This window comes from Carettochelys insculpta, chromosome 5 (genome assembly GCF_033958435.1).
Source record: "Carettochelys insculpta isolate YL-2023 chromosome 5, ASM3395843v1, whole genome shotgun sequence".
Classification (NCBI taxonomy): Eukaryota; Metazoa; Chordata; order Testudines; family Carettochelyidae; genus Carettochelys; species Carettochelys insculpta.
The window spans coordinates 56,716,142-56,736,014 of record NC_134141.1 but is presented as its reverse complement, the minus strand read 5'-3'; the positions used below and the strand labels follow the sequence as shown (position 1 = coordinate 56,736,014).

The following is a 19,873-nucleotide window of genomic DNA, read 5'->3' as shown; positions in this document are numbered from 1 at the left end:
TCTCTGATTTGCTCACCTTGATTGTATTTTTCTGATTTGTCAACCTTGATTACTATTTTTGGTTCTCTGTGGCTTAAATATTGAGTCTGTCCTGATATGGCTATGGTCTGAAAAAGTGGATCTGTCCCTCGAAAGCTCATCACCTAACAAATGATTTTGTTAGTCTTTAAAGTGCTACTAGACTGCTTTTTTGTCTTCATTGCCAAGGAAGTTCCCCAATAGAAGGCAGAAGTAAAGGAATGAAGACTGTGAAACACTTCATTTAAAATGCTGCAAGAGAATCTTGCAAAGAGTTAAGACACAAAACAATGCTAAACTATTATTCAAACCCTATGTACGGAAGTGGTAATTAGGATAAACAGCTTTGGAAACAATCCTGCAGAGTTCCCACTCAACATAAGTGAATAGGGGTTGCAGGATGGCTTGTTCCACTGTGCTTAGCACTGCTGTACTACTGTACAAAGATATATCCAGTTATCAACAAGTTCTTATCTTAAAAACAAGCCAAACAGCTCAATGTTGAATAGGTTTGCCACTGGAATGACTGGTAAAAGAACTCCCATTCTCCATCCATAAAGCAAGACAGACTATCCCCATGATCTGCTGATGGCTGCCCTTTCACTCAGCACGGTTTTTTCAACACAAACAGGGCCATTCAGTGGGGGTTACTTACACAGTGCTCGTTATTATTTTTATGAGCCAGATACTGCTGTAAACTGCCTACTCTGAAATCCAGAGTAACTATGGTGCTCAAGGAGTTAGCTAGGATTTAATCCAGATCAGGAAGAGCAGAATTTGAACCTAATCTGATACTTGCTTATCAAAAAAGAAAAAAAACCACAGGAACATGATTCTCCCCTCCCTGACAGGGGTGTAAAAGCAGAGTAATGCCCTTGACATCTGTGGTGTGACATGGTGGCAAAGACCCAGGCTCCAGGGGGCTGCAGTGGGAGCTGTGGATGCGCAGGGGCTGCAGGATGGGGCCCTTTTTACTAGCCTACATTTAGAAGAACGCACTAAGCCGGTCCAGGGCCATCCAGGTAGCAGCACGTCTACCCGGCGGGCGCAGTGCAGCTCGCCGAGCCGTGCGCCCACTCCGCCTGACTGACTCCGCTCCTCTCCGGCTTGAAAAACAACCTGGTTTGAATCTGCAGCAATCCCCCCTCTCCCCACCAGAGCTGGGGGACGCTCATCTGCTGTGCGAGCAACCCAGCGGGCGCTCCCGTCTGGCTCCGCTGCTGCTGCTTCTGGCTGTGGGCTTTTTTTTTTTTTTTTTTTACCTTGAGACAAATGTTTTTCCCCGCGGTTGAAACCCGTCCAAGAGCCCAGGACCACACACACCGAGCCCCGCCGCGCAGCGCCGCTCGCGTCCCTCTGCGGCGGGTGAGGGCGCAGGAACTCCCAAAATGGCGGAGGGGAGGGCTGCTCCGCGGACAGACCGGGCTTTCAGGCTCCTTCCTGCAGCGGGGGCGGGGGGGACCCACCGCCACCAAACAACCCAGCCCAGCCCAACCCCCCCGCCAGCACGGAAACCCCCTCCCTGCAGCCCGCCAGACACGGAGGTGGTACGTCCCACAGCCTGTCCTCCAAGCACACGCTCCTTAACCAGCCTCCTGCCCCAGCCACTAGGAAAAGAGGACCCAGCCCGCCGCTTGCAGCGCTCTCTGCAGCTTTCACCGGGCTCCCACGCAAACTACGGAGCAATCCACTATTTCTCCTCGCGGTGGGGAATGGGGGGGGAAGGGAGCGCTGGGCGCACACTGGTATTTCTATCCGCACCAGTCGGCCCCTGGGAATAAAAGAGGTGGAGAGGGGTGGCAGACAGGAGGGCTCAAAGGAAAGAAGTCACAAGACTAGATAGTCTTACCTTCCACCCAGAGCTCCTCCACGTTGGTTTCGAGATTAGCTGCCCTTAATCCTACAGCGAAAGCCCCAAAAATCAGGAGGCCAACAACCAAAAACTTTCCGCAGTTTTTTTGAATGTAACAGCCCAGTTTAAATAATAGTCTCTGAAACTTCGCTCTTAGCCACAGTGGTGCTTTTCTCCCAGTAGCCTTCCCCTGCAAAGCAAGAAAAGATCAGCAATGAAACGCCTGGAAAATAACCACCCACCCCCAAAGCGCCCACCTTCTAGGGGCTGGAGGGCAACCGGAACCAAAACATGTATCTGCAAATAGCCAAGTGTCCATTTGCCTGGGGACGATAATATGACAGGCTCCCATTACAAAGACATCTCTGCTAAAGATTTTACTCCATGACCCTGGTGAGCCGTTCTCACGCACTATAAGCAGTTGTACGGATTAAAACGGGTAGTTGATGTTAAATCTCCTATTCATAAATCACAGCACAGTTTGGGATTACATCACGGCTTGAAATCCGTCACTAGGGCAGTGCACGCTCCCTGCTCTGAGCCACTGATCACCGCCTTCTTGGTCGAAATGGAGTCACCGCTAGCCGTTCAATTTGCGAACACACTAGCAAGACTTACAACGCCGGGGGAGAAACGATCGATACAGATGAATGGCAACCGGCGTGGCAAGACAAAAAAGCCCCCTTTCCCGTACTCGTTAGGGCTCTACAGGACTGATCGGACGCCCTTGGCGGGGGAACGCCGCCGCGTGCAAGGATTTGTTGCCGTGTCCCTGACTCCCAGCTCTCAGCACCGACCAACTCTGCGGTAAATGAATGTTCCACGTGGTTAGCAATGCTGCGAGATCGTACGTGTAACGGGCATTCATTTCCATAGAGTTCGAAGACGCTGTGTGATCTGGTTTGGAAGCAGAGCAGCCATCTGTAAGCTACGACAATATTTATGAACGGAAGAGGGCAGCCACATGGATTTTTTCCCCTTCCCCTCACTGCAAAGCCTAAACACCCGCTCCCTGGAATGAAACGATCTCCAGAAAGGCAACGGCTCGCTGGTGTTTACTTTGAACATTTGCCCCTTGCACGAGTAACAAGCGGGACTTGTGCGTGCGCCAGAGTCAAGTTTCTATGAAATTCCTGCCCTTGGAGCATTTTAATATTAACAATGAAAACCGCGATCCGGGGGGAACGCAATCTGACTTGCACGGCAGATTTAAGGTGGCAATTTGTTTACAACTTTCATTTTTCCTCCAACCGCTGGGGGTAAACATTACACACTTAGTCTACTACGGGACCGCTCTCTTAAGGAAGTCGCGACTCCACGCTTATTGGAAAACGTAACAAAGCAAAACTTCGGCCAAAAAAGGGAACCACTGAAACTTCTTTGCCTATTACAGCCCGGCGTTAAAGAAGCTGAGCGGAACTACCGAGGGATGGAGAGCAGCAGAGGGAAGAGAGAAAGAGGCGAGAGAGGAAAAAGGGGGTTGACGCCCCCAACGCAAAACCCCCGTGAAACTGCCCCGGGTGAGTTTAATGGGAGGATTCAGAAGCACAAACACACACCAGGGAACGTGTGTACAGAGGAGGGAGGGAGGGAGTCACGGGAATGGTCCCCCCCTTTCTCCCAGGGGTTTATTGGTGGTTGTTTCGGTTGCATCTCCTCCTTCAGCCCCACGGAAAGTGCCCACCCACCCCCGAACCTGCAGAGAGATCCCTGCACCTTTGAAATCTGCTCCAAGGCAAAAGCTGCATCGCAGTAGCTTGGCCGCTGCAGATACTCCAGATCCGGCGCTGCGGCGCGCCCGTTCCATCCGGTCCTTCTCCGCCTTCTGCTGCAGCTTCTCCCCGGCCGATCGAGGTCTCTGCAGCAGCCACCGCCACCCGCACCGCTGCTGCTCTCCGGCTCCGAGACGTTAACAGCCGAGGCCATGTTGCCGCCGCCGGGACGGGGCTGGTGCCTCTGCTGCTGCTGCTGTTTTGGCGACCCACGGGCTGGGTCCTCTGTGATTCCCCGCAGCGCGCTGGTGCTCTGGGGCGATCCAGGGGGACGGGAGGCTTGCTGGGCTGCTGGCGCTTCTTTCCGCAGGCTGCTGGTGACAGACCACCTCCTTATACCGCGTTTGCTGCTGCTCCCCTGGCTGCTCCCGGCGAGTCAGACCCTGCGCCTTCCATTGCAACATTTCGCGATGATCCGGAGCTTTCTGGCGCTACCGCTTCCCACATCCAGTGCGTCTGCGAGCGGAGCGAGTGTGAGCGGTTTGCCTTCCCCTTTCGGTTCTCCGGCTTTAATTTTCTACTGCTCCTTTCGCAGCTTAAAGGAACCGGGCCCCCCCCACCCCCTTTCCCTTCTGTCTTCCTCTGTGAGAGCAAAGCAAGCGAGGGCAGGAGCTTTTCTTGCTCTCAGTGGTGCTGGTGCTGCTCTGACTCGGCGCGCTGTACCATTCTGTCTCCGGGCAGAGGTGTCTCTGACTCCCGGGGCTGTCGGGACTCCAGTCTCTCTCTCTCCCTGTACGTGCGTGTGTGTGTGTCTCTCCCTCTGTGTGTGTGCAGCAGCAAGCAGCAGCTCCTTGAGTCAATAGATGAGATGAAGAAGAAAAAAAGAACTCTCTCCATTTGGATAAAGAGGAGGAGGAGTGAAACTGGGAGGGGGGGAGAGAAAGAGAGAGGAGAGAGAAAAAGACTTGAAATCCCGCCCCTGGGGCTGTCAGATGGCTTGGGTTTCTGGGATGCGATTGGCTCAAGGAGGGCAGAAATTACTCAGCAAACATGACTATTATTAGCTGCTTAGCAACAGCTCACCAAAGTAGAGAGACCACCCAGGCAGGCAACCCTTGTGTGTGCATCTCCAGCTTCAGGGGGAGCCTTAAAGAGATCCAGCCTTCTTTGCGTGCAATATTTCCATTAAGGAATGCCTTCTCCCTTTCTTGTTCCTTTTCTTCTCAAGAAAGCTTTTATTTTTGCGAGACGCTTTTAGACAAACACACACACCGAATTTCCTTGCGTTCAACGTGCAGCAACAGATATATATATTTTAAAATGTACTACACGGTTTCTGAAGTCCTTAAAAAAGAAAATCCCTTCAGAGGCACTTTGGCCTCAAGCTGCAACAAATACTGGGAGGTCCGAGTTGAATTCCCAGGCTTGCACAGATAATGACAGGGTGGTGGATACTGCGGTAGAAAGTGCCAGATTTCTCTTTTCTTTCTGAACTAAAGAGAAGACTTAGTTCCTTGTTAGAAAATAGCCACTTACAATAAGAAAAACAACAAAAGCTTAAGGCTTAAATAAGGGGTTTTAAAACTGCGCAGCAGCTACGTTGCTTAAACTGATGAGTTTCACTGAAATTTTAGGAAACAGTGTAATCCACTTTAATGTGAAATGAACAAAATATAAAAACTGGCGGCTGCTAAAGCTTTTTTGCACTAAATGAATCGCTAGATTGTTTAATTTTTGGCACCCGCTTTCCACGTTTCTGTTTATTTAAAATCAGCCATTCATTGATTTTTTTTTCCAAAAAATGTTAACACGTTATATATTCGATACCAGGGTTACAGAATAGACAGGCTCCAGTGTTCAATTCACCGCCTACTAGCCTGTTGTCTTTTGTTTATACTAATAAACCGCGGTGGTTTACTTGTAGCTAATATCACTTAGATTGGTTCCCAGGCACGGGCAAGACGAAATTCTAGCAGTAGTACTGTAGTAGTACAGAGCCATCTTCATGATGCATTACAAGGTCAATCAGCTCCTCTTGACTTCAGGACTTGGACTTGTCACTCTTTTCTCAGGCAGACTTTCCACGGAAGTTAGGGGGAGCCTGTCTGTGTAAGGAGGACAAGATCGAGCCTTCAAGCACTTTCCCCCGGCCAGGCGACATTGAACGGGCTGGCTTCGGTGGCTTCAGGCATGAAAGTAGCGGGAGTTCGTGGTTTGCCTGGGAAATGCGGAGTGTTGCTTTAAGGTGCACACGGTGTGTGTTCATTGAAAAAAAGCTACTTTGAAAGAAAGGGGGTGGGGCGAGGAGGCGGGCTTGGAGCTTTCACGTGACAGGCGGGCCCCGGGCGCGCGCGGCTGGGCGTTCCCTCCCCAGCCCGCCCCGGTGCGGCGGGCAGGCGCTGCTGGGGCAGCCGTAGTGCACAGGGCCTGGAAGCGAATGCGAGCGGCAGGTACGAGGCTGCGCTGTGACCGAGCCAGTCAGGTCAGGGAGGCGGGAGGAGCCGTCCCTTCAGGCCGGGCAGGGAGTCAGGGCGCTCCCGCTCCTTTCCGAGATGCGGCAGCACGCAGAAATGCCAGGCAAGCCGTAGTACATTCCTGAAGGCGCTCTCCCCCTTCCCGCTAGCCAATACCAGGCCGGCCTGACTGCTCCTGGCCAATAGCGAGCGGAGACGAGACCTTTCCATTCAAGTCTGCACAGCATCTTGGGGATCGTCATGGGCTGCCGGCGGAGACAGACCCAACTGAGTTATGCGCACAGCTCGCACCCCAGGGAGCAGGGGTTCTCCTGCGCGGCAGAGGTCATTCTTCAGCCGAGGGTTTCCGCTCGCTGGGGGTCTGGCCTGCTGCACAGATGTGGTGTGACGCCCAAGCCCGCCTGCAAAATGCACGTACGTCCTGCCCAGAGGAGGAGTCCACGTCGGGCAGCTCTTGCTTGGGGACGGTATTTTACCCCGTGTAGAAACTCGGGGGGCAGATTTGAGTGGCAAACACGCTCAACGTAACCGCCTGTGAGATACAGATAAAAGAATAGGGAGGGGCATGTTTGGTGGAAGAAACAAGTGAACAAAACAAACTCGTTTGAGCTAAATAATGTGCCAATAGAAATAGCCTGGCATCTACTCGATTAAACAACCAAGGAGATGCACAGCGTCTAGTCATCTAGAGAACATACGGATTACAGCAATTAGTTGACAAGAGGTTGCAAGGTACTGACGGTCATTTGGTGGATGTCACTGACATCGTATTCACAGCTTTTACTAAAATGTTTTTGGCTTGAGGTCCAGAAGTGCATAGAACTTTTGAAAATCCTACCTTGGCACTTTTGCACACTAGATTGTTTAAACATCCCCAACTTCACAGTGGATGGGGCCCATGAACAAGCAACTCTTTTCAGCTGGAAGCTGATCTCTCCATTACATAACTGATTCATCTATTGCTCAACAGTTACAGTCTGAGAACGTTAACTGTCCCCATCTAATTAGAAATCAATAAATGTATCAGTATAATGATGTATCAGTATAATATTGCTACCATTCAAGTCTATGTAGTTTTTATGAGGGGGGGCAGAATATCGGCATATAATCATTTTAGTTTAGTGTCACTTTAAAGAATAACATTCAAGTGGTTTAAAATTAAAGTTTAGGTGCATCAGATCTCCAGATTTCCTCCTGTTTGATAGTCTAACCTTTCAGCAGTTCACACAATAGCCCCATGCTCATAAATTCTTGCTACTGGTTCCAAAACTCGGTTTGGAGTCTCAGATTTAACAATCACTGTGTAAACCTCCTCCCTCCTCGTGTGGTCTGTTTTTTCATACTTAAGAGATGAATTACTGCGGGGATCTAATTGGCCTTGTTTCTGTAATTTTTTTTTAAGGGAAGAAGTGTCAGTGTAAAAGTCTGTCTCAACTTGGGTGGTCAGAGCAGTGACTGCCCCCAATTTGCCTCATTGCTGATGCATGCGAGTGCTACATTCCCAGCAATAATGTTGTTCCTAATCAATCTGCCCTTATTTACATTTGTAAGCATTGTTGGCTTTAATATGCATGCCCTGTGCATGTAACTGTGGCTCCACACCAGGTTTTTTTTTCTTCCACACATCACAAGGATCCCACAGATTTCATATAGAGCTGGCTTTATGGATGAAGGCCTGTCTTCTAAGGTGGCTGGTGGGGAGATGCATCTAGCCTGAACTCCTTTACACCTTGCCTTCCCATGTGCACGTTCACTCCAAACTTGTGTGGCAGAACCTCAGGATTTTGGACATAAACCAATAACCTCCAGGGGGCCCTTACTTTCTTAGGTTGCTCTAAATTTTATATTATCTTCAATCTGTTATGATAGGCTGGCTCTTTCAATGAATAAGGCCACAGAGATAATATTTTTACATCACAGAATCCATATTTTAATTGGTCTCAGAGCTTTCCTCCTCTCCCCCCTGCTCCTTTTGCACAGCTTCCATTTGAACATATTTCCATTTGTTCTTACAGGCGAGTGGCTGAAACATGCAGTGTGAAGACATTCTGTAGGGAAGCATTCTAAAACAGTGCAAAGGGCTTGGGAAAGGACCAAGCAGCATGAATCAAATGCTGCTGCCCCCCCCCCCCCATCCCCTCCTTAGGACTGCGAGAAAGGGAACTGCTTGAGCCAACTTGTCAAAACAATGCGGCTAATTACTCCTGATCTCCTTTAATGGAAAGCTGCTCCGCACGCCACAAAGGAACAAATGAGGTCCCTACAGCTTAAACCCAGAAGCACAGGCATTTCATCCGCAGAGAGCTGCTGAGTCCTGTGTCACCAGAATCTCACAGACTTCTGCATGCATCAGGTTGCACAAGCAATTTCAGCAGTGTGGGCAGCTCAAGCTCTTTGGGAGCTGGGAAGCCCAACGGAGGCAGTAGTGGCAACAGTCCTCTGGCTCTTCAGCCTGGAGGCGATCCCAGTTGTATCAAGCCTTGTCATCCTCTGCTGATGGTTTTTAGCTTTATAAACCAGAATCGTTTCCAGAACGGATTCTTGTTCTGGCAGAGTTCCCCACTACTTGCATTACTCTTATGTGCACAAAGGGGAAAAGTTACACGGAAGAGTTTGTAGCCATGCTGGACAGCTTCATGGCTCTGGGACTATATATCTCGAGCTTTGCATTTGGCAGAAGGCAGGGCCATTCATTTCCATGATCTCTGCCATCGGGTCTTACAGGAAAAAAGCTGAGCTACACGATCCCTTTGACCCACTGCTGGAGCAACAAATTTATTAGAGATATAGGCGTGAGAAATGAAAAGGAAGTAAAACAATTCAGGTTCATTGTGTGTCTTTCTTTCATACTGCTAATCCGGTTTACACATCACGCCTACATGTCTCAATAGGGCTTTATACACTGTGGCAAAGGCAAAAGAAAATAAAAGGTGTGTGTGTGTGTGAGAGAGAGAGAGAGAGACAGAGAGAGAGAGAGAAAGATAAAACAGGGAAACCAAGACATTTCAATTCAGAGGGGACTACCCTGTCAGTTTTGCATCTACTGACTCTGGAAAGCAAGTAGATTTTAAAGGATCCTCCCCCAAATCTGACTCTTGTTCAAATATATTGTCAGATTATAATCTAGCAACACAATGACTCTACTAGCCCTAACCAGAAATTAGATACATCTATCAGATTGGTGTTGAAATGATGTGAAAGACCCCTGATTTAGAACTGGTAAATGTATTGGGCTGGAGAGTGGTTTAGCTCAAAAATTTGTTTGTGATTTTCCTGCCACATCATTTTCCAGAGATAGGGCCCTATTCTGCAGAGTATGCTCAAGTAAAATCTTCTGTTGATTCTGTGCATTTAGAACATAGGCATATTATTGGATATACCAGGTCATGTAAAATCTGCGTATTGTATGTGCAGTGGGTAGTTGGGCGAAACACAAATAGTACATTTTAATTCTATCCCTGATAACTACCATTATCTTGTATTATGGCAGTTATGAACTGGCACACAGAGCCACAGAGAGTATGTGTTGTACAGGCATCAGAGATTAGGTCCATTTTACTAGAGCTAAAACTCTCTTGTCAGAAACTTGCTGCCTTTTTGATAGAGATAACACATACACGCACAAGATACATGCACACCTGATCCCAAAACTCTGCTGATTGGGGACAGTCTGTCTTTACTGTCCTATTTTTCAGCAATTTATTAATTGGCTATGAAAATTTATTCTGATCTGTAAATGTAAAATACAAGCTCTTGAACATAAGTATTTGGAAAGAATCTACTCTGCCTTCATTAAGTAAAAGAAATGCGTAAAAATGTTTTTTTGGACATAGCTATTATATATATTGGCTTCCCAATGTACCATGCATGTTTGCATTCTGTGGTGTAGGCTGGTTCAGTAACAAAATATGAAATTATGCAAGAGGTTGAGATTTGAACTGATGGACTACCCAATACATGAGCAACTTCCCAAACGTGCTCTTACTATGCATCTTAATTTCAAAGCAGTAGCATGATTAATGCCCCCAAAATGGCTAACTGAATTCAACAGAATAGGCTTGACATCACAACAGCTCAAAAATGCTGATGTGTGCTCTGAATGTGCATGGAAGAGTAAAAACCTGGAGTGAGTCGACTAACAAGATATCTGTCCGAAATCCCACTCCCCCAACACACACACCGGCAAACGAAATTTAGTGGCCTTCACTTTGCCCTTTCTGTGGTTCCATTCTCAGTCCTCGCCCAGTCAAGACTCCCATTGGCTTTTCCCTCACCATAGAGGACAGGATTAGATCACCTATGAGCTGTTTCCTTGTTCCCCAATGTTTGAAACTAGACCTTTAAGGACACTGGATCTGAGCGTATGACAAGACTGTGGAGACACGTCCGGTAATTGAAAAGCTCTTTTATTGCAGCGTGGTGCCCAGCAATTATCATAGGCTCAGAAGGAAAAGAATCTCTCCCCCATGCCCCGCCTGGATTCAGGAGCCCAGAGGGACGGAGAAACGGAAGCCAGGGTGGCAACCCTTCCAAGCGTGAAAATTGGATCCGAGAGACACCCTCCCCGCCAGCCCCTGCGCGTGAAATATCATTGATCAATTCCATTACCACCAGCCGGCTCCCGGAGGGTCACTATCTGAGGGATCCTCCTATCTCGAGCCTTTAATAGCCAGCCACAGATTCCCTGCCACAGAGTTGTCTTCCTCCCTTTACACAAGCCAGGTTGCTCCCTCCTCGACCCCCGCCCTCTTTCTGCCCCCCCCACCCCGAACGAAGCAGATCTGTCTCCGTCAGACTCTTGCCATCTGCCGGGGTCTTACTCCCGAAAAACAGGCACGTTATTGCTAATGTTTTCCTACTGGAAAGATCAGCTTTTGCTTACCAGCATCTTCCCCCTTCTCATGTGAAGCACTTCGCTGGGAGCTGGTGATCGGGTTGGTGTTTTAAATTTCATTCAGAGCAGAAGCAGACTTTGAGGTTACATCAATTTTTCCCCCTTTTTTCTTTTCGCTTCCTTGTTCCTTTTCCTCCCCCAAAAGGAACTGAAAGTGTAAAAAAATAATCCTCCTAGGTTGCAGGCATTCTGCAGAGTGCTGGAAAGGCTCACAATTACATGCCTGTTTCTATTAAGCAGCTCCATCGTCCTCCATGTGGGTGGTCTGGCTCTCAATAGGCAGGACCTGTCAGGGTCACGTGATGAATCCGAAAACTTTACCCCTTTACAATAAACTCAAGGAAAGCAAAGTAAACTGAAGTAACGTGCTATCAGCAGAGCCCTCCTGGGTAAACAAGGCAGCTCCCAGCTCCAGACCCGTTTAGCAATCTGAGGCAAACTCAGGAGACGGTCACTTCCCATGCCCGAAGCGGACAAAGAGGACACAGGATCCTCTCTGTGTGTTCCTTTTAGACCCGTTCAGATCTTACAGACCACAGAGATCTTATTTTAACCTAGTAACCAGCCCAAGTTAGTTTCCTCCTCATCTTCAGGGTTTCCAGTTGTTTCCAGCCAAGATATGTGAGGTGCCAGGTGTTGGAAGGCAGCTCCCCTTGTTAAAATAAATACATAGTTAAATGTATATAAAGAGAAAAGGGAATGAGAGTTTTCCCCTGGTTAAATGTTTACCATTCCGCACTGTGCTGGGTTTAAAAATGTTTGGGCATGCAAGATTTATGCCAATCCTTGACATTTTTGCTAGGGGTCATTAGGAAGTTATGTCTCCAAGGTGGTAAAACAGGACAAAGCCAGATGGTTACCCCACAGAAACTTATCTGACTATTACTTTTATCAGAACAGAACACACCCAATGATGTTTTCAAAAATAAATTGTCTTGTCAATTTCCTCATATAAGCACTGCAGATATTTACTGAGGATTTGTAATGTTAAAATCTCATGTAAAATTTGGAAGTGTTTTAACGTATCTCTCCAGTGTTGTATTATGGAAAATAAATGCAGAAGATCTCTCCATGGAAGATGTTTAAAGTTTGGTTATGGCGGGTGCAAGGACTATTTATTTTGACTAGTCTCATGGAACAGAGCAATGTGCTCATTATAAAATATGTGCTTAGGGCATCTGAAGTATTAAACATGGCCATCCCAAGCATATGAAGACTTTTGATCCAACTTTCAAGATTTCTTTTTATGTGTTGCATTTTAAAAATACATTTAATTATTTTCATTGTGTTCAGTGATTCAATATGAGATGTGTGCATCTATAAATAATGTTCTTTTAGTCTAGCAAGCTGTATCACTGTGCCACTCCTACTATAAAATGCCATTTTTTAAGGTTAATTTGCATTTCTAGGGTCAGTATCATGTGTGTTGAATTAACTATGTTGGAGTCATATACAACCAGCTGGTAGGGAATATTTCTGTATCCGAAGGATTTAAAGAACAATTCTGCTCAGATCTTTATTTGTGTGACTTATCTGGCTCTATGCAAATAATGAGCAACATGGACATTTTGCATATGACACAAATAAGATTTTTTTTGTCATGAAAGAATCATCCACGTTTATTCTCTGTTTGGGACTAAGACGGAGAAGGGCATGGAAGAAAAAATCTAACGGTATTTTTTAAAGGAATGGTTGCAAAATATAAACCACCGATATCCCACAGCCGCACCACAAGGATAAACTGGAATAGGATGACCAAAGCAGAAGACAACATGATGGTACAAAAATTCATGGGCTCATAGGTTATAATGCCAAAAGGGCCAACCGCTATCATCTTGTCTGATCTTCTGTATAACACAGGCTGCAACTTAATTCCTATTTGAACTGGGGCATATATTTTAGAAAAATAAAATCAATTTTGGTTTTAAACTTTCCAATAATGGGAAATCCACCACAACTGTTGGAAAATAATTTTCATGCTTAAATCTCATAGTTTCAGGGTATATTGTCACAACAGTGACCTACTACATCCATATGTAGGTAGCCCCAGAATTTTTTTTGTGGTGGGAGGCAGGACAAGAGAATAGATGTTGAGAGAAATAAAGGCCTGGTCTACGCGAGGGATCAATGTCGATATCAGATATGCAATTCTAGCTACACTAATTGCATAGCTAGAATCAGTATATGAGGATCAACTTTGTTCCCTAGTGTAGATTGTGGCTCTTCGGGCTCACACCGACATCCCTTACTCCACGGGGCAATGTGGAGTACCAGGGTTGACGGCCAAGCCCAGAGAGATCGATTTTGCCACAACTTAATTGAAGTGGCAAAATCGATCTCCAGAAGATCAATCACGGTGAGTTGAACCCCCCTAAGTATAGACATACCCAAAATGTATCAGGCAATAATAATGCTAGGAAAAGAAAGAGGAACATAGACTAGTTCAATGTTTTTAGAGAAGAGAGATAGAAAGAAGTATGTTGGAAGCAGTTAGACAAACACCTTAAAAACTGAATGGCTGCTGTGTTTGGGCCCCTTTCTCAACTACATGTCATCAGTTATGGTGTGTGAGAGGCCCCAAGGGATACTGCTGTGTAAGGGACCAAAGCAGAAGAATATTGTACATGCAGCTCTACAGCTGGAGGTGGAGTCCCCTTAGGATGTTGTGACCCAGGGAGAGCAGCCTAACTGCCCTGTGTATGTGAACAATACCTGATATGTAATTTAAGCAGCACATGAACAGATAAGGGAAATCCAGTGTACTAATTGAATGAACAGTTATATAATCATGACACTGCAACCTGTAAAAAACACACTGCTGGGCAGCAAATTGGACTTCTCCATTGGACCAAGCACTGGTGCCATGTGACTTTCTTGGGGTCGCCTGCAGTCATTCTGGGGTCTTCGACTGATTCTTGCCATATAGAGTTGGTAAATTTACTTTGGGGCACTGAGTGCTGATAGCCCAAATAAATGTTTTTCAACTAGCCTTGGTGTCAGGTGCTTTCTTTTCACTTGTGAACCTCGATCCTGTTTCCCACCCCACTTGGATGTTACCTGTTGATAGGCTTCCAGCTTGCATGTCAGCCATAACCATCTTCTAGGAATGGGGATCCACAGCAGTGTTTGAATAGTCATTCCCCTTTCATTCTTTTGAAAAGAACATGACAATGTTTATTTTTCCTGGTACCCATCATGTTATCTATGATGTCCAAAGATGATCGTCAATGGATTACATTCATTAATTTATCTCCTGAAGAGTCTGATTTGCCTAGCATCTTGATGTGCTATATTTTTTATCTGCTTTTTATTACCAACTAAAACAGCAAGGTATTTGTTTTTTCTTAATTCTTTATTTTACTCATTCTGCGCCGTTTATTTTTGAAGATGAGTAAGAAGCAAATGAAGAGGGTATTGATAAGGATGCACATGAAATAGCTACATAAATTGTCCATCTAAAATTTAATCTGGCAACTTTTTCCATATCTTTTCCTTTTGATGATCCAAGGAGGTTTTATGAGGCATTGGGAAAGCTAAGGGAGGCCTTGGACATAAAAGTTTCAAGGATATATGAGAACGCACACTTCTTCTTGGTCGTCGTGCCATCTAGGCATGCAGAATAGATTGCCATCTCCACAAATGAGGGTTTTTTTGGAATGGGCAAAGAATCTTCTGGCAGTGATCCCATCCATTTCAGAATGGATATACTGTCTTGACCAAGTCCAGAGGTCTTCACACTTCTAAAAACATCTTTAGCATACTCATAAAGCAATCATGACCCTTTTCCTGAACACATTTATATGATATATGCTGTAACAGAGTTCTAATCACAGCCTTAACCATGGAAGTTCTACTGAGTTCCTCCATTCTCCATATCTTAAATATCACATCTCACAGAGCTGGAAGGGAACTCAAGAGATCATCAAGTCGCATCCCCTGCCCTCTCAGCAGGAACATGCACCGTCCATGACATTTTTTTAAAATCTATTTGCCCTATACCCTAAATGGCCTCCTCAAGAGCTGAGCTCACAGCCCTAGGTTTACAGACCCAATGCTCAAACCACCGAGCCTATTTTTTTCCTATTATAATGGTGCATGACCAGTTCCTCTTCATGGGTTTTGGTTGCCCTCCAAAATCAGGCGCGGTGAGACCTCACAGTTGTTCCACACCTATGTCTTTAGTCACCAATTCTTGTTCAACCCCCAGTATCAAAGTGTATACAGTCCTTATAGGGCTTTCTCCTCCTCAATGCCTGTGCAGCTAGGTTTCATCCACCTCCATCCTTGACTAACTTCTCTCTCATTGTCTTACCTTCTCTGGCTCCTTCCCAGGTTTATAGCCCTTGGCTTTTTAGGCTGGCAGGTGTTGCCGATCTTCATGCTGGCATCAGGCTTTTCTTTGGCCTCAATCTGTTCCCCTTGATTGGGGAACAGGGCAGGGGTTAATTAGGTGCTCTTGTATCAGCAGCTTGCTACAGCTACTTTGCAGAACAAACAAAAACTCTGGTGAAGGCTATTCTGCAAGAAATCCATTGTTATGCACCACTAAATAAACCACACAAAGCAGACTTGTAACCATGGTCTTTTACTTCTAAAAAACGCAAGCCCTTACCACGTGAGCTAAGAGGAAAAACTTTTCATCACAAAGAAATATAGAGGAACCCTTATATTCTCTTTAAGGTACAGCAGTAATTTTAAAGAATCTCTCGGTGATGCTGGGAAAAGAGTAGACACTGCTACTCCATCTTTCTGCAGTGTTCAATAGCTGTAAAAATCTTATAACTTTCTCATTGATTCTAACTGGCAGCATCTTGCAATGTAAAGTTAATAAGGCTTTAGGGAAATTTTGCTTTTGGCCATCATTAGGTCAAGTAATCCAGAAAGAGGCAGCCATTTTAAGTCTTTCTCTGGAGGCCCCTGTTAGAATAAAAGCTTTGTTAATCTCTTAAGGGGTCTACAAGACCCCTGACCTAATTTAAGGACATGACTAACGTCAGAGTCTTAGTTTAAGTGTACTTTGATGATTCAGAAGAGTTTAGTGTTGTTGGAGTGTGTTTGTAGTAACCACCCTCTAAACTGTCCCCACCTCCAACCCCTCATTAATAGGGGCCAGATGCTAAGACAATATCAATTGGCATACCTTAGGTGAAGTTAACAGGGGCATGCTGATCATAGCCAAAGGTTGCAAGTGTGAGGACAACGGACAGTGAAATGAAGGGGATGGGCAGCTCTTCACATGAACTCTCCATCTCCTACAGTGGCTATGTGATGTGATGTGCAGCTGTAGAGTGGATTTATTTATGTATTTATTTTTGTGAAGAATGGTTCCTGTCGTAGGCCTACATCTTGGATGCAAAGCTTTGGAGCAGGCTGCTCATGAAGCGCTGAGAACTTGGCCTCATCCTGAAAGAAGAAAAAGAAGCATAACTATGGATTGGAGAGGTTGTCGGAACCCCCAAAATATAGATTATAGATCTGATAAAGACAAAGATTAGTGCAGAGGTTGTCTCAGGGAAGATTATATCAGTTCTTATAAAGCTTGCTCCTTTGGCACTGTTCTTTCAGATCTATGTTAATTTCTCAGAATCTAAGGATATGAAACTTTGTTCTGATTCATGGGAATTTCCTTCTGCTTTTCTGTTATTCTGAGTTGTTTTCTTTCACTCAGTCTCTTTCCAGGTTTGCAAGTTGGAAGTAAGACAATCTTTCCAGACCTAAGGCTTGTCACAGCTCTTGTCACTGCTATCTGGGATACAGTCTGAAAGTAACTTTGAGGGTCCTCAGATACAGAATCTTCTAGGGAAAATGTGTCTGGCACAAGTTCTTCATAGAAGCCTCTGGGGTCCACTGGATCTTATGCCTTTTCTGCCAGAGCTTCCTCCATGTGTTGCATCCAACCTGCACCAGAGCTACCACTTTCTGATCTTGGTCTCATTGGCCAATGTGTGCCACTCTTCTTTCATTTAGCCAGTAATTTGGAGAGAGAGAGAAGTCATTGTTCTCTCCAGGTGTTACTGACAGTTGGTTAATCCCACAGATTTTCTAAGGTGAGGTCATTTTCCTTGAACAATGCTTTCCCTGGTTCCTCATTGTGAGGCAGAGGCCTCTAAGAAAAAGAAGGAATTTTTAAAAATTAATCTGGAAGATATAAATAGACACAATCTCCCTTATATACTATCCTCAACTTCTTGATATGAGAACACAGGGTGTTCTTCAAAATTCCATTTTGTATTTGAGGATTTGCCAAGATTTCAGGGGACCTCCTCTGACTTCTGGGCCCTGAACATACAGTGATCAGCATGTCAACAGAAGTTGCATCTCTTTTTTCTTATTTTGAAGTTAAAAAATGTATGATACAATGAAGAATTTAAACTGTAAGGTTTTGCAGAAATTATCATTAACATACATCTTCTGGAGTCCTTTAGGAACCTTTGGCACGTGCTGCCGGCCTTTCTTAAACCTGCATACTAGATGGTTAGGCTACACCAAAAACCTCACCACAGCTTTCAAGCATTTCTACATCCACTCAGCATATAGGTTACTCGCATCTCAGATGGCTATGAGAGGGCAAGTTCAGGTAGGAAGAATATACTTATCTTGGAGGAAAGCTTCTCATTAGTGCCAATGTAGTTTAGAGATTCTAATTATCTGATAGCCCATCTCCAAAGATACAATCTAACAGAGTAAGGGACTACACATGAGGCAAAGGCTAAGGCCACTGGAAAAGAGGGATAGCCAGAGGCTCACCTTGTGCTTAGGTAAGTGTATGAACAACCATTCAAACCAGATTCGTAAATCCATATTTATCTTCTGGAAGAACGAATGTGTTCAGTAAAATCCTGTGCTAGTTGTCCAGACAGTTTGCTACAGCTGGGAAGAAATTTCAATAATATACACTATAAACTTGTTAATCTGTGCATTTTAAACAGCAGAGTGCTGTTCTGATATTGCAGTTCAACTTGTTCTTTTGCACATGTGTAAAGTTAGTCTTCTCCTCAAACAAGTTTTATATAACTCCAAAAATAACACAGAAACAGCTGCATTTTTAATACAATGAAATTCTAAAGCACTTATATTTAATTCGAAAGGTTAAACTTTGATCAGTAAGTTTTAACTAGGATATTGCAGGATATTAGCAGATTGGTCGCAGTCAGTAGCCAGTACAAGAACACAAGTGGGCACCTGGGCCACACTTCTGTCCATAGTATATATGGTTGTTCGTCCATATTTGAAAACATAAGTATTGCTGTTCCAAAAGAGACCAAAGGTCTATCTGTTTTGTATCTTGTATCTGACAGTTACCAATGCCAAAAGAAGGACACAACTCTCCTTCATTCAACATGTACTGAGTTGTGAAATTCCAGGTGGGAAAGGGAGGGATAACTTCTTGGTCTCAGGTGGTGAGCTTTTGCTCTGAAGCATGAGAGTGCAAAGATAGGATAATAATACTAAGCAGTCTTGCGTTCTACATTTTCATCAACTTTCAATTTCATCGACCACATCTCATTTCAAAAGGACAGCAGCACCGTCTTGGCCCTCTCTTTACCATTCATTGTCTGGTTAAAATATGATACATCTGTAGTACAGCCATTCCTTTTAAAAATGGCCCTTATATTCTAAAACAATAAAAAAAAAAGAATAATGCACCACAAAATATGCTTCTTATGTTTATTTTGGCACTTGCTTCATTGTAATTATTTATGATAATTAATCTACTACTGTGCTAATGAAGCCTTAACAATATGAAAGCTTGCCACAGCACTCTGCTGTTTAAAATGAACAGATTAACAAGTTTATAGTCTATATTATCAAAGTTTCTTCCCAGCTATAGCAAACTGTCTGGACAACTAGCATAGGATTTTACTTGAACATGTTAGCTCTTCTAGAAGATGAATACGGATTTAAGAATCTGGTTTGAAGGGTTGTTCATTTCTTCATAGTTTATTAATATTACTAATATTGTAACTTAGATCTTCATACCCAGAATTGAAAAATAACTAAAATCCTTAAATACAGAATGAAGAAAATTACTGCTTGATTATGTCTGAACAGCTGACACTGTAAATGAAATTCACTATTACGAATATTGAACTGTTAACCAATTCTTTTAGTAGTATTGTTTTGAATAATTTTAATAATCCTGTGAGACAGAGCATGAAACCAGCAAAGTAAAGACGAGAAAGTTATTATTTTGTTTGTGTGTGGATGTCTTTTTTGTTACCATGCCAAATAAAAATAAATAAATAACCAAAGCAAGCTTCAAGGGATTTTTGCAAATTATTGCAGACAGCATTTTTGTACTTACCAGAAATACATGTGTATTTGTGGGCCTATTCCAGGGGTGGCCAACACGCAGCTCGTGGGCCAGAATCTGGCCCATAAAGCCTTTTCATCTGGCCTGCAAAGCTGGCAGCGCTGCCATTTTATTCAAGCTAGCCAAAGTGATAGCTGGCTGTGGGATGCGGGGTGAGCAACCTGTGGCTCCAGAGCCCCATGTAGCTCTTTAAGAAGCCATTTGCAGCTCTAGATGCTGCTGCCATGGATGCCTCCTCTGGCTCCCTCCCATGCCATGGTGAAATAATGGAATTTAATGTAATTGGTTTAATGGTTGCCAGGGCGGCGGGAGGGTTAACCAATTAAATTGTGTTCCATTATTTTAGCATGGCAGATGGCAGAAGGGAGTAAGAGAGCTGGTGGGGGGAGCTACACAGCTGTGCTGAGGAGAAAGTGGCAGCTTCCATGGCAAAGGAGCATCTGGAGGCAAGGGAGCAGTGGCAGTGTGTAGAATTCATCTTCTGAGTTAGCTTAATCCTGGGCTTGGAGCTGAGAGGGGTTAAGCCTGGGGGTGGGGCAGGTTTGGGCCAAGAGGGATTAAGCCTAGAGGGTGGGGGCCATTTGGGACTGAGAGGCATTAAGCTTGGAG

General features: G+C 45.0%; 1 protein-coding gene and 1 long non-coding RNA gene across 4 annotated transcripts in view; one reads left to right on the top strand and one right to left on the bottom strand.

Moving 5' to 3' along the window:
* PTCH1 (patched 1) overlaps window positions 1-5,806 on the bottom strand; it is a 90,463-nt gene extending 84,657 nt beyond the window's left edge. For 2 of the 3 annotated variants that reach the window (XM_074995122.1, XM_074995123.1), the window contains exons 1-2: window positions 3,587-5,806; window positions 1,868-2,060 (exon numbers count right to left, since the gene is read on the bottom strand). In XM_074995122.1, coding sequence (XP_074851223.1) covers window positions 1,868-2,060; window positions 3,587-3,796 — 403 coding nt within the window. In that variant the 5' untranslated portion in view covers window positions 3,797-5,806. Of the gene's footprint in view, window positions 1-1,280; window positions 1,386-1,867; window positions 2,061-3,586 lie in introns of those variants that run through there. The other variant, XM_074995124.1, reaches the window with a different exon arrangement.
* Window positions 5,722-14,357, top strand: LOC142013562 (uncharacterized). The gene is made up of 2 exons (XR_012645708.1): window positions 5,722-5,836; window positions 6,206-14,357. It is a non-coding gene; the product is annotated as an uncharacterized LOC142013562 (long non-coding RNA).
* The last annotated feature ends 5,516 nt before the right edge of the window (window positions 14,358-19,873 follow it).